This window comes from Crotalus tigris, unplaced genomic scaffold (assembly GCF_016545835.1).
Source record: "Crotalus tigris isolate CLP2741 ecotype Arizona unplaced genomic scaffold, ASM1654583v1 scf7180000017716.2861928, whole genome shotgun sequence".
NCBI classification, from domain to species: Eukaryota; Metazoa; Chordata; class Lepidosauria; order Squamata; family Viperidae; genus Crotalus; species Crotalus tigris.
Window position 1 is genome coordinate 915,385 of NW_024096587.1, and position 13,964 is coordinate 929,348.

The 13,964-nt window shown below is 40.4% G+C and overlaps 1 protein-coding gene across 1 annotated transcript in view; it reads left to right on the forward strand.

Moving 5' to 3' along the window:
• The window catches only part of NCAPD2 (non-SMC condensin I complex subunit D2), a 42,248-nt gene that overhangs the window by 5,977 nt on the left and 22,307 nt on the right, over window positions 1-13,964 (forward strand). The window contains exons 10-19 of the mRNA XM_039338708.1: window positions 1,618-1,752; window positions 3,139-3,220; window positions 3,870-4,035; window positions 4,637-4,764; window positions 5,446-5,655; window positions 6,223-6,397; window positions 7,092-7,176; window positions 9,338-9,471; window positions 11,056-11,188; window positions 13,807-13,891. Coding sequence (XP_039194642.1) covers window positions 1,618-1,752; window positions 3,139-3,220; window positions 3,870-4,035; window positions 4,637-4,764; window positions 5,446-5,655; window positions 6,223-6,397; window positions 7,092-7,176; window positions 9,338-9,471; window positions 11,056-11,188; window positions 13,807-13,891 — 1,333 coding nt within the window. The remainder of the gene's footprint in view (window positions 1-1,617; window positions 1,753-3,138; window positions 3,221-3,869; window positions 4,036-4,636; window positions 4,765-5,445; window positions 5,656-6,222; window positions 6,398-7,091; window positions 7,177-9,337; window positions 9,472-11,055; window positions 11,189-13,806; window positions 13,892-13,964) is intronic.

The window sequence follows — 13,964 nt, forward strand, 5'->3', positions numbered from 1 at the left end:
GAGTTTTGAAGAAAATACCATCGGGCGCGAACAACCAAACCCACACATTTAGAGTTCAAACTGGCTACTTTAGTATTCTTTGTGTATACTTACAAGAATCTCCCCAAACGGCTAGCTTTTGCCTGGGAAAGACTAGATAAGGCTGTAAAGCATTCATGGGGGGGGGGGTCAGACCTAGTCCTCTTGCATTTACATAGGAAGTCCAGGCTGATTCCTCGCTTAAGGGTGGTGGGGGGGTGTTATTGTTTTTCTTTTTTTTCCCATGATGTGCTTTTATTGCTTATTAAGCTACCTAGAGTGGCTGTGAGCAAGTAGGCAGCTATATAAATTTTCTAAATAAATAAGCCCTCTTCCCATTTCAGACAGTTGCTCTCCAACAAATACTTTTTGAACTTAATTAGGGTAACTAAGATACTACTAGGGTCTTATATTATTTTAAATTAGGCTATAATAATTTAGAGGGACTTCTGTACTAAATTGTTTGAGCAAACACACTGTCTTGACATGGAGCCAGGCAAACAAACTTGATGGCTACCTGCCTAGGGAGGGGAATTTAAGCTTTATTTGCATATTCCTATCAAAGGAATAAACCATCCAGAGATAAGGACTTTGGATGAGAGATTTGAAAATTAATTACTCTGCGTAAAACATTTTATATTTCTGCTGTCCTTCACAAAATGCAAAACAGTTTACCACAAAAAATACATCATCAGCCTAAAACATAAATGAAGAATATAGTGAAGTAGCTGAAGAACAACAGTAGCATTTAAAAAAAAATAGTTAAAATACAAGGAGGAGGAGTGGTGAAAAGAAGAACTACATATATTCCCCTTTGATTATTACAATGAGCTTTACATGGGGCTACCATTGAAGAATATTTGTAAGCTAAAATTGGTCCAGCATTGTGGGCAGTTTTGGAGGCCCTTCAGGTGGCATGTGTAACATCACTGTTATGCAAGTAATGTGTGCTTTTCAGCCTTTGGCGAGTGCATGGACCCGGGATGGGGATCTTTTCATATCTATACAAAAGCTCCAGTGAAACAGGTGAGACTCACTTCTGAGTAAACACCCGTATTCTGGCATCAAGTGGCCTGTTGCAGAATTATTTTTGAAAGTTCCAGCTCCCAGTGAGGACAGCACTGGTTTTGCTCCTCTTACCTGATGTCAGAAACACTCCAAAACATTATTACTTTTTTTGTAAATTATAACAATGTAATATAGAAAGTTTTTAATAGTTTTCTTGGGAATGCTTGCCTTCCATTTTCTATGTAAACAGTAGGTTCATACTTTATAAGCAATTCATATAAGGATAACAGGCTGAATTTAGATGTGCACTTACTGTTTGCTGCCTAGCTGTTATTATCTAGCAGTGAAAATATGTTACAACTGTTCCTTCCATATTTTTCTCTAGCAAAACCTGCTGCTAAGGAAAATGAAAGTTTGCACTGTATATCTAAGTCTTCCACGTATCTCCAGATGGAAGAAAATATTTAGCACAGCCAATGTCTGAGCAGAGTTGAGAACTTGTCAGGAAGGGACACTGGTTCTGCTGAAGAAATATGTCCTTACTATCATGATTGTATCAGTTGTATCAAATATCTTCTCTTTTTGCTATAGGCTCTGCCCTTAACTAGATTCCAAGCGGTTATGTGCCTTGCTGTAGGTCGGCTACAGGACAAAGCAGTAACAGTGGTTAAGAATGCTATTCAACTGCTCTCTGCCTTCCTTTCCAACAATCCTTTCTCTTGTAAGGTAAGCTTTATAAATCTATTTCTCTACAAATTTTTACTGCAGAATTTTTCATTACTCTTCACCTATTCTCATCTTCTGCAAATGAGTCTCTGCTCCCTTTGTTGGCTTGAAAAAAGTATAGGCCAAAATATCTTGAATACAGGAAAGCAGAATGCAGTGTGGAACAAAAACAAAACATTAGTAAAAGGGTCATTGCCAGGCACAAGCAACCAGAACCGCTTGTGAAAAGCCTCAGGCTGAAACTTTATTGTTTGTCATCTATGTTAGAAGAATCTCACCAGACTGCTTGCTTCCCCTGAGAATAACCAGATAAGGCTTCGTGAATTCTGGGGGAGGTCATGCTTCTGCTGTTTATGGCAGTGTAACAACTCCAAGCTCAGCCTTTCTTTGATCCCCTCCCTCTAGCCTAGTTGGCAGTTCCCCTATAGCAGTGTTTTCCAAACTTGACAATTTTAAGGCATGTGGACTTCAACTCCCAGAATTCCACAGCCAGCATTGCTGGCTGTGGAATTCTGGGAGTTGAAGTCCACATGCCTTAAAATTGTCAAGTTTGGGAAACACTGCCCTATAGTCATCATGCCACCAATCAAGCCATTTTTCTACCATAGTACAGGTAGCCCAACATTTCTTTGGCTAAGCAAGGCAGTTAAGTGAGTCACGCCCCACTTTGACGGCCTTTTTTGTCACCGTTGTTAAGCCAATCACTGCAGTTGTTAAGTGAATTGTGTGGTTGTTAAGTGAGCCTGGCTTTCCCCACTGACTTTGCTTGTCAGAAGCCAAGTGGGAAGGTCGCAAGTGGGGATCACATGCATATAAACTCATGCCGGTTACCAAGTGCCTGGATTTTGGTCACATGACCTTGGGGGTGCTGTAAGTATGAGAACTGGTCGTAAATCACTTTTTCAGTGCCATTGTAACTTTGGACAGTCATTAAATGAATGGTTGTAAGTCGTGGGCTACCTGCACCTCGTTTTCTCTCTCTTATCAATAAGGCTCTTTTTAGTTCCAGGCAGCGGATAAAAAAGAGGAGCTTGGCTCAGATTGGTGCCTAATAGTAGTAGTAGTAAAGTTGGAAGGGACCTTGGAGGTCATCTAGTCCAACCCGCTGCTCAGGCAGGAAATCCTACACCATTTCGGACAAATGGCTGTCCAGTCTCTTCTTAAAAATTTCTCTTTGCCTGCCTTCGTTATAGGGGGCAGGATGAACTGTTCTGGAATAGGCAGCTGCTGTGGTTTTCTTCTAAGATGGGTTTTTAAAAGTTGTCTCATTTCCTTGAATCTGCTACCAGTCACATTAATCTATTCGGTGATAAAAGAAATAAGCTCTCATGAGAATATGAAAATAGAAGTATTAACGAAGCTGATATAAACATCTCACATTTACAGTTGAGCTGCAGTGACTTAACTGAACTTCTTGAAAAGGAGAAGCAAAAACTCCAAGAAATGAAGAAACGCGGAACCACACTTGGTAATGTGCTTTCATCTATGCCAGGCATGTCAAGCTGCCGGCCTGTGGGCCAGATGCATCACGCCAAAACCGCACCCACCCCCAGTGCCGGCAATGGGGGGAAAGTCCCAATATGTTGTGCGACGTCACGTGATGTTGCGAGTTTGACATGCCTGATCTATGCCATAGCTCTAGGGAGGGTGCATAAGGTGGATAGACGTTGTTTCAAAAGGGAGGGGAAGAAGAATTGCAAAGTTAAAATCAGTTGTAACATGGAACAGGAAAGGCAGAATCCTACTCTGGTGCTAATAGGATTCATGATGGCTCAATCTCCTGTAGTTCTTTCTCCAAGAGCTGCTATATCTAAAAGGATACGTCACAGCCATGCTTGGACCACTGGTCCTTATGGCCTCACTGTCTTAAGTCCCTGTTCTTCCTCTTTGCTCCCTCGGGACTGCTTAGCACCCCTATTTCATGGTAATCAGTTTGTCTCAGTGGCAGCAAAGTCCACCGTCACTTTTGAACAGAAACCTGATATTTTAGCCTGGAAACAGTTAAAGAGGGATTGTTTCAACACCATCCTTCTTGATTCTCCAATATTCGTTCTGCAAGTACTAATGATCGCAGTAGGAATGGAAAACTATAGCTGATTCTTCCATTCACCTCACAGAGGTGGTCATCTCCCCTGAGGAGGAATGGGAAGCAATGCAACCGGAGCTCCAGGCAACTCTGAAGAACTGCCTAGACTCAGAGGAGGAACATGAGACAAATGAGACAAACGACCCAGCCCAGCTAATCAACAATATTGTCCAGCTGTTGAGGAAATCCAATTACAAGTGAGTAAACTGCCAGGATGAGGGTGCTTCTGTTCTGAATGTAATACAGAAACGTTGGAGCTGTTTACAGGTAACCATTGACTTACCACCACCACAACTGAGCCTGGAGTTTGAGCCCTAAGTCATTGTGGTCATGACATGAGTCACCAAGTGCCCTGAATTGATTTTTACATTTTTGTGACAGTCATTAAGTGAGTCGCTGCAGTCATTAAACGAACTGCATGGCCGTTAAGCAAGTCCAGCATATCCAATGGATGGGGGGGGTTTCTCCATTTTCTGCTGGAAAACACAGCAAAAACAAGTTGTGAATCACGGTCACATGACCGAGGAATGCTGCAACTGGTCAAAAATGCGAGCCAAGTGCCCAATAACGTGAGCGCAGGAGGGCCTGAGCAGTCAAACCTCTGAGGACAGGTTGTAAATAACTTTTGAATTCATTGTAACTTTCAATAGTTGCTAAGCGACTAGTCATTAAGTGAGAGCTACCTGTATAGTTATTAGACTAACACTTTGAAGTACACTACCCTTTTCAGAGGTTAGATGAACGTGTAAGAAATAGCTAAATAAAGTTTGGATTTGCTGCATTTATTTCCTAATATAGGGACGCCATCTGTCTGACACGAGACAGTATGCGACAGTTCCAAGGTCTGGAGCCCTTCTCTGGCAGCCCAGGAGCAAAGGAAGATGAGAAAAACTTTATCCTGAATGTGTTGAGAGCCTCATATCTTGGTAATCCTCTAATGCTGGTCCACTTAATATGCTGTTTGGTTGATTCTAGAGGATTCCAGTTATAAATGGTAGTAATGATTGTTAGTTTGTTGCCTCTTCTCTTTATGTACAAAGTAGATAGGGAAATCTAATTTTTTTTTAAAGATACCTTGATGTTTGGAGAGCTAAACTGTCCCTTTTTCTCTTCTCTATTGGACCCAGGCATTATATCTGAAACGCCTCATGTCCCTTCTCGTTTAAAATACTTACCTTGGAAACTGCCAATACCGAAAGAAAAGAGCGTTCCTAGACCGATACATTTTGCACACCCCTTCCATTCCACCCTAGATGCTCCTTTAGAGAAACAATTTAATTCATCTGTTGTTGTTTTTAATTGTAATAATAGAAGAGAAGGCATACAGCTCAGGGTTGAACTGTGAAGTCCTTGGTGCTCTTAGCTTGATTCTTTGCTTACAGACGTTTCATTACCCAACCAGGTCAGATTATCAATGCATCTTGATGATCTTACCCAGTTGGGTAATGAAATGTCTGCAAGCAAACAACCAAGTTCAGAGATCGCTAAGAAGTTTGTGTTTTATTGCAGTAGGAGAATAAAAGTTTGCCCATAGCAATATAAACGTTTATGTTGTTAGTCATACCTTGAGTTTGGGATTTCGTATATTCCTTGTTTCTGCTGTGTAGATACCAAAATTACGGTCGGTGTCCAAGAATCCATAGATGATATTACTAGTACAGGAAATGAAAAGCAAACTGAGGAAGACCTTCTACCAGCAGCTTTAGTAAAACAAGAGATGCTGGTACAATACTTACAGGATGCCTACAACTTTTCTGCAAAAATCACTGAAGCCTTAAGCATGGTCTCCAAACTCATGTATGAACGCTCAGTATCTGGTAGGTATAATTATGCTTCTCTTCTTTTGTTTGTGTTTATCATGTGGTCATATGCCATAAAGTTTGGGTTAAGTCTTCATACCTGTAATAAGATAGGTCTGAAAACCCAGAGCATTAGTTATTTGGAACATTTCTGAAACTGTTTTGGAGATTTAGAGGGAGTCCTAGATCCACTACTCATGACACAGGAAAAATAGTTCCTTGATTCTACTCACCAGTGTATATAGATAGCAATATACTAATAGAACTATTGTGTAAAGTACAACACAGTCCTTTCTACAGCTCCAAGAAGGCTCCACACCCATTTGCTTTAACGACTCTCTAAAATGAACAGCTGTCTGCAAGGAGTATAAATCCTTCCATTCCCCACCATCCAGTCAGAGCTGAAGAAGCTTCTTGGATGAGAAGCGAAACATCTTCAAAGAAAAACAAGAAAGTCCAGTTGCCTCGTGAAAAACCATCTTTGGGATGAGCCTAAGAGGGGAAAGAGCTGAAACCTTGATAAAAGTGGCCTGAGGTTTGAGTTGAAGCTGCAGTAATCGTCTTCTTCCTATTCTTTCTTTTCAGTGATCCAAGAAGCGATTGAGTTCTTTGTTATAGTTTCTCAGTTTGGCGTACCTCAGGCTGTGCTTGGAGTCCGTCGCATGCTCCCCCTGATATGGTCTAAGGAGCCCGGAGTCAGAGAAGCTGTGTTGGATGCCTATAGGAGGCTTTATCTGAACCAAAATGGTGACTCTGAAAGGTTTGGCTGGATCCATTTCTCTCCATCGCAGCAGAAAGACAGGATACCTGTTTTGATACAGATAGTCCTCAGCTTAAGACCATAATTGAGTCCCACATTTCTGTTGCTGAGGGAGACATTAGTTAAGTGAGTTTTGCCCCATTTTCTTGCCACAGTTGTTGAATGAATCACTGTGGTTGTTAAGTTAGTAACATGGTTGTTAAGAGAACCTGGCTTCCCCATTGACTTTGCTTGTCAGAAAGTTGCAAAAGCTGGTTACGTGACCACGGAGCATTGCATCCATCATAAATGAGTCAAATTTTGATCACATGACCATGGGAATGCAGCAGTGGTCGTAAGTGTGAAAAATGGTCATGAGTCACTTTTTTCAGGGCTGTTGTCATTTTGAATCGTCACTAAATAAACTGTTGTAAGTTGAGGACTACTTGTACAGAATCTTAAATACAAAGCTCACTATTCGGCCTAGCCAAATTTAAGCTGTATCTTGGCTGACTTTCTCATCTGAAATGTGTTGCGCAGAAATAGCCTGTGATTCCCACAAGACCAAGGCATGAAGAATATCCAGTCTGGCGTCTCCACGTGCCTTACCCCTAGGATTGAACCTGGCTGCACCCAGCTAACGTTTGGGTAGAATGCCACGATGACAGAATTGAGTAGAATTAACCTTGCTTCTTCCCACTTATTTTCTACACAGGACTCGAGCCCAGAATTTGGTTCACTCTCTCTCTCTCCTAATGGTTGATGCATCTCTGGGGACAATTAAGTGCCTTGAAGAAATTGTGAGTGTGTATTCTCTTATAAAAGGCCATCTAGTTGCGTTTGATAGGTATTCTTCCTTTGAAGAATATTGGAGGCATAATCTCTGCCCCCAAGCTGCCATCACGATCACCCATCTAAATTTTTATTTTATCACATTGACCTTTAGAGTTTCGCAATGCCTGCGGTACTTGACCCAAACACGGGTGTCACTAAGGCCTCTGTAATATGTTTTCAGAATTAATTAAATCAGAAAACTGCTACTTTAATTGATGATGGTAAGTTGAATGTTTCAAGGAGACGTGAGACTGGAATATAAAATGTTTAGGCATGGATAATCCTCTTGTTCAGCGACCATTTTGAAGTTGCAGTGGTGCTGGACAACCATCGCAGAACCCCTCCCCGGTCACATGTTTGAGATCTGGGCGCATGGCAACTGACTCCCACTTAACCATGGTGTCAGCATCCTGTGTTTATACCAGTGGTTCTCAACCTGTGGGTCGGGACCCCCTTTGGGGTCGAACAACCATTTCACGGGGGTTGCCAAACAATGCAGTCCGCCATTTTTTTTCCCCTTTTCCTTAGCTGTGCTACTCCCTTTTATTCTATTGGCTTTTGAAAGCCAATAGAATAGACTCGCTTGAATAGAGTCTAATTCTATTGGCTTTCAAAAGCCAATAGGAATTGTCCAGGCTGTCTCTGCCCTGCTGAGCCCGCCAAAAGTCCCATTCTGACCTGTTGGGTAGTCCTCGACTTACAACCGGTTGGGGGTCATGGCATTAAAAAGGTTGAGAACCACTGGTTTATACGATCATCATTTGCAGCCTTCTCTTCTAGCTTCCCACAAGTGAAGTCAGTGAGGAAGTCAGCAGGAAATGTTGCAGGTTGTGTCTGCTTTCATTGCTTTTTCTCCCGAGGAGCTCCTATACAGAGTAGAAGATCCCTGGGACTCTGTAGCACAGGCCTGTCTGCACCACCCCCACAACCTGTACTCCGTGGCACAGGCCTGGTTGCTCTGACACCAGGTGCCTGCTGCCCTTATGCCACACCACAGGATGCCTCTCCCCCCCTCTACCGCATACCATTCCCCCACTACCCCGCCAGTTTGGTTGTGAGCCCCCCCTAAGGAAAGGCTTATACCTGGGATTTGCAGCTTCTGTCATCTTCCCCATTGATTTTGCTTGTTGGAAGCCAGCAGGAAGCCGCAATTCACGGTCATGTGAGGTTTTCCCTTAACAACCCACAGTCCTTGCTGAACAACAGGGACTGCTGGAATTGATACTGCTAAGCAATGCAGTCACATGACATTACACTTTAGGACCACATCACTTAGTGACAGAAATTCTGGCCCCAGTTGCCATAGTTAAACCAGGTCTCCATGCATTGGATCTTGGAAGTGCCGAGAGCAAGCATAGGATCTTGCACTGCAGGCAACGTATCATTTTGATTGATTGGACATTGTTCTACGGTTAGTTCTTTTTTTAAAAGGAAACAATGAGCTTGATGGCTATGAGCTGGATAATACCAAACAAATCAGTATCAGCTACTGGCTGGAAATTACCAGATTCTGTTTCTGGATTTCCTGGAAAGACCTTACTAGTGGTTGTTTGGATCAAGATAATAAGTTAGAGAAATCTTTGTTTGATCTTAAAGGTCTGGGATTTGCATCTGCTGTTCTAATTTCATTTGTGTCAAAATAAACACAATATCAAAGAAGTAAAATCAATCACTCCTAGAGCTGCAGGGGTTGGACTAGAAGAGCCCCTCCCAACTCTATTACTACTACTACTACTACTGTTACTGCTGCTACCTATCCGCAATCTCATTTCTACATTGAAGTTTAAAAGAGGGAGTAAACATTTGCTTCCCTGGTAACCCTTGATATGTTTTTATCAATATAGTCCTGTCCCTTTAACTTCACCCACTGAATGGAATTATTTATCCTGCATGAATGAAGCTTTCCACATGCCCTGTTTAAATCTCTACAAAGGAAGAAAAAGTCAAATTTGTACTCAATCCTAGTTCTGATGCAATAACTTTTAAGGCCACCTGCTCGCTACCTTGAAAAAGAATAGGAGAGCCTGCAAGAGATAGCTTTAGGTTGGAGCTTGCAGATGGGGTTGACTTATACTAGTTTTAAAAACCGCCTGATTTCATTTCCTGATTACCTTTGTTGCTTCTTAGATCTCAGAGTTTGTGCAAAAGGATGAAATAAAACCTATTGTGATTCAACTGCTCTGGGAAAAATTTACTGAGAAATTGCAGTGCTCAAGATTGGAACGCCATGCTGCTATCATACTTCTAGGAATGATGGCACAGTGAGTTCTTAGCTGTTTCTATATGACTAATATATTTAGAAGATTCAGGATAATAATTGTATTTGTATGCAGCATATTCTAAAGAATCTAGTTCCCTGGGAAGCTTCAAGAAAGTATTCTTACTTGGTATCTAGTTGATCTCTCCCTACCCTTCAATTTATGAAGTAGCAGTTTACAACCCAGAGATACATATGTGGGTAAGAGAAAGTCACAAGGAAATTAGATCATTGGTATTTGTTGAAAAAGAAAACACATGAGAAAAGGTAAATGTCTCTTAGAAATAAGATTTTCCCGATCGGGATTATTTCTATAAATGTTCTTTCGGTTGTAGTGGAATCTTAGGATTCTGCTATCAAATACTTCATGAGTTCTGATCCTGTGCAACCTGCCTCAACCTGCTGGTTTTGCTGGAGCCAGGTGGAGGGAAGCAGGCACAAAATTAAAGCTCCCATCCCAAAAAGTGGGAGTGCTTACGTGCTTATCACAATTATTGTCAAGGTTCCGACACAGAGATGAATAAAGCAGAACTCTGAGGCTTGCAAATTCCTCAAAGAACATGTTTATTAGTTACGAAGTATCAGCATGTTAAAAGTGAAGCCAAGTCTGGAGACACATGTAACAGTTCCCCAATACAAAGTTAAAAAAATCCCACCCCTAAAAATATGCAAGCAACTACATTCCCCAATACATCTTGGGCTTTTTACACAATGCCCAGCCTGCAGTCTTGGTTCCCATGAGACAAACGATTATTTTGACTAGTGAAGCACCTGGGCAACCCCCCCCCTTCTATGTGGCAACTGAAAATGAGTAGGAAAAAAGGACTGCAGACCTGCTCATTTGTAGAGTTGATAATTATTTTATTTCAACAATGTGGCATGTTTTGAAAAACACCTCCATCAAGAGCATTCCATCTGCATTGATCAGTCACTGAATATTTTCCAAAATATATTAGCCCAACAATAAAATAATATTGACTAGTACTTGGCTATCCCCTCTTGCTTTTATTTTGAAGGAGAAATATTTTCCTCTCCCTTTTGATTGTTACAATTCCACAAGGAGGGATAGTAAATTCTCAATATTAATTGTTGCATGTGCATTGTATTGTGGCCCTGTGATGAAAATTAGATGTTTTGTTACATAATTTGTGCTTTCTAAAGATTTAAAGTTTCAGTGATTTACTCTGTGATTAATTTGACAACTTTTTATCTCAGACTAAATGGCTTTGATACTCTTCTAGCATTATAACTCGCCTCACCCCCAACCACAAAGGTCTAGCTTGTTGAACATTTCTCAAGAACTTTACAGGATATCATTGACCTAATAAAAATACTGTGCTAATATAAATGTTATCATTTTTCGTGTCAGTTACCTTATGTTGTATTCTTAATTTCAGCAACCCAGTGAAATCTTTGATTTACATTATGTGTAAATAATTGATGTATAATTCATTATAATTATGCATAATTCATTATAAGAAATTAGTATTGGTCCATTATTTCTCTAAGACACAATGCTTTGGTCTTAAGATCATTGGATATTTCTATAATATTTGGATCTAATCAGGGATTTTTCTGCGCTCAATAGGGGGAAGCCAGAGATTGTGGGAAGTAACCTGGATCTTTTAATCTCTGTGGGATTAGATGAGAGAGTCCATGAAGATTATCATCTTGCCCAGGAAGTGTGCAATGCTTTCTCCAAAATTGCCAATAGCCAGAAGGTCAGAGTTTGATGAGAATAATATTTTATCTCATTTGTTTATTTCATGGACTGATAAATGTAACTGACAACAAAAGCCAGTTTTTCAACCTGAGAATAACTCCAAGGGCAGAGTCTTTGTTCAATAGGATTCACTGATATCTGCCTTGAATATTGCTGTGGCTATAGTTTGTAATCCTATATTGTAAACGCATGGCCAGTTTTATACAAGGTTATATTAATTAATTACTTAGTTTTAGGGGCTGTTTCAATGCACCATATCAAGGTGAGAACCCAGTTTTAACTACATGCTTATTCTTTTTTGGAACTGTTAAATGTGTTGTATACATTAAAATAGATTTCAAGTTTTCAACATTCAAGGTAAAGAATCCCATAGTACTGTAAAGAAAATTTAATGTCCCTAAAAACAGACAAAAGAACAATACTATACTTCCATGTTGAAAGTACCGAAACGTTGGTGAAAGAACTAGCCAGAAACATCACTTTTGCCTGGAGGACACCCAGTTGGGAGCTCCTTTCACATCCCCTTTAAATTGTCCATCCAAGTGGTACCCATCTATTTATTCGCGGTCACTCCTTTCAAACTGCTAGGTCAGCAGGAGCTGGAGCATGTGACAGGCGCTCACCCTATCCTGCGGCAGCAACTGGATCTCGAATACAAGCCTGTCAATCATCGGTTCAATGTCCTACCCTCATAAGCCACCATGCTTCTATGACAAAAGAATTAAAGCAAGTTCAGTATTTGTGTGTGTGAGAGAGAGAGAAGTAAAAAGCCAACCAATTTAATTAGGGAGAGGAAATAAAGTATGCATGAAATACAGTAAGTATATAAAAGATAGTGTTGCAGGATTCTCTGAATATTTATATTTATAAAGGACTGTGCTAGAAAATTGCTTCATTTTATTAAAGGGGAACCTTGTAGGGTAGCGGAAGGCAAATACCAATCCAAAATATTTTACACCAAAAGTGTATGTATTCATTTTGAGATAGCTGACTGCATTTGAGGACATACTTTAATGAGTTAGACTTCTCTTTCACCTTTTTAGTGATGCAGAGGGAATAAGATGTTTGACAGAATGGAGTCATTTGGGGCAGAATGTTTAAGGAAGACATGTAGGGAATTTGTTTGAAAAGAAGGCAAGATGACTTAGTGATTATCCTAAGCAAAGAGCTTTTGAGGATGACCAGACTTCATATTAGCAGGATAGCTTGGAGTTTCAAATGGCAGACTTTCCTATTTACTTTCCTTCCCAATTCAGATTTGAAGAAAATATAAAGGGTACAAGAATGTGGGCACATACAATCTAAAACTTATTTATAATTTTCCCCCTTCTTTTGATTTAATGAAAATGTTAAGATCAAATCATTTATGGTGGACATGTGGTAAGGCAAAGAAATATTGGAGTAGGATTCATATATTAATGCAGAACATTCTTAAAGTGAACATAAAGATTAAACCAGAAACTTTCCCCAGAGAACTGGGGGGAAAAATTTGGAACTTTGATTTTATATATGATGACAGCAGCAAGATTGCTCTTGCTGGAAGGATGCCTTGATTCCTACCTTGGACGAATGATTACAAAAGCTGATGGAATTAGCAGAGATGGCCAAATTGACTGTGCTGATAAAAGAAAAGAACATAAATACTTTTATTTCTACTTGGAAACTGCTTCTGGACTTCGTGCTTGAGGTGGAAAAAATGATATTATGATTTTGGGTTTTACCGATTAGACCAGTGGTTCTCAACCTGTGGGTCGGGACCCCATTTGGGGTCGAACGACCATTTCACGGGGGTCGCCAAACAAGGCTGTCTGCCATTTTTTTTCCCCCTTTTCTTTGGCCACGCCCCTGGCACCTGGTGATGTATAAGTGGTTGGGGGTCACCACAACATGGGGAACTGTATTATGGGGTCGCGACATTAGAAAGGTTGAGAACCACTGGATTAGACTGATTTGCCAATACAGAATTGGCTAGTGCGTACTACTATAGAAATGTAAAAAGTTGAGATTTGATTTTAATGTCTGATTTTACTGCAACAGAAAGAGTCGGAAGTCGATTCCTTTTCTTTCTTCCCCTCCCTTTCGTCACGCCTTTTTTGTTTTCCCTTTTTCTGCTGTTGTCCCCTACTGTTTGCTTTTGTATTTTCACATTTTATGTTATAAAGCAGTGTTTCCCAAACTTGACAATTTTAAGGCATGTGGACTTCAATTCCCAGAATTCCACAGCCAGCGTTGCTGGCTGTGGAATTCTGGGAGTTGAAGTCCTCATGCCTTAAAATTGTCAAGTTTGGGAAACACTGTTATAAAGGAATGAAACTAGTAAAAAAAAAGATCAGCACAAGATATTTCTTTAAGCTACTTTTAGAGTACTTGCCTTCAGGCTTGGTCTATCGTTTTACATTTGTTAACAAGGAGATAATTGATATATTTCCAAATGTTCATGTATGTATGGCAAAACTGAGTGCTATAACAGGATCTTCTCTAATTGTGATGGAGCTTCTTTCAATATATATAGGAACTTCAAAATGGACTAAGGAAGCCCAAAATAGCTTTGGTTTCAATAAAGAAAACCAAAAACATTCTGCTGGATGTGACTAATACCTTTCTCTTTTCTCACAGTCTGACCTTGGGAAAAACACTACTCCCTTCCGACTTCCTCAGTCACACCTACTTTTCAAGCATCTGCATGAGGCCATAACTGTGGGTGAGTTGGTGAAACTGAGAGGAAGGTAGGCATAGCTACAAGTATGTTATTTTGCCTGATTGTAGGCCTTTCT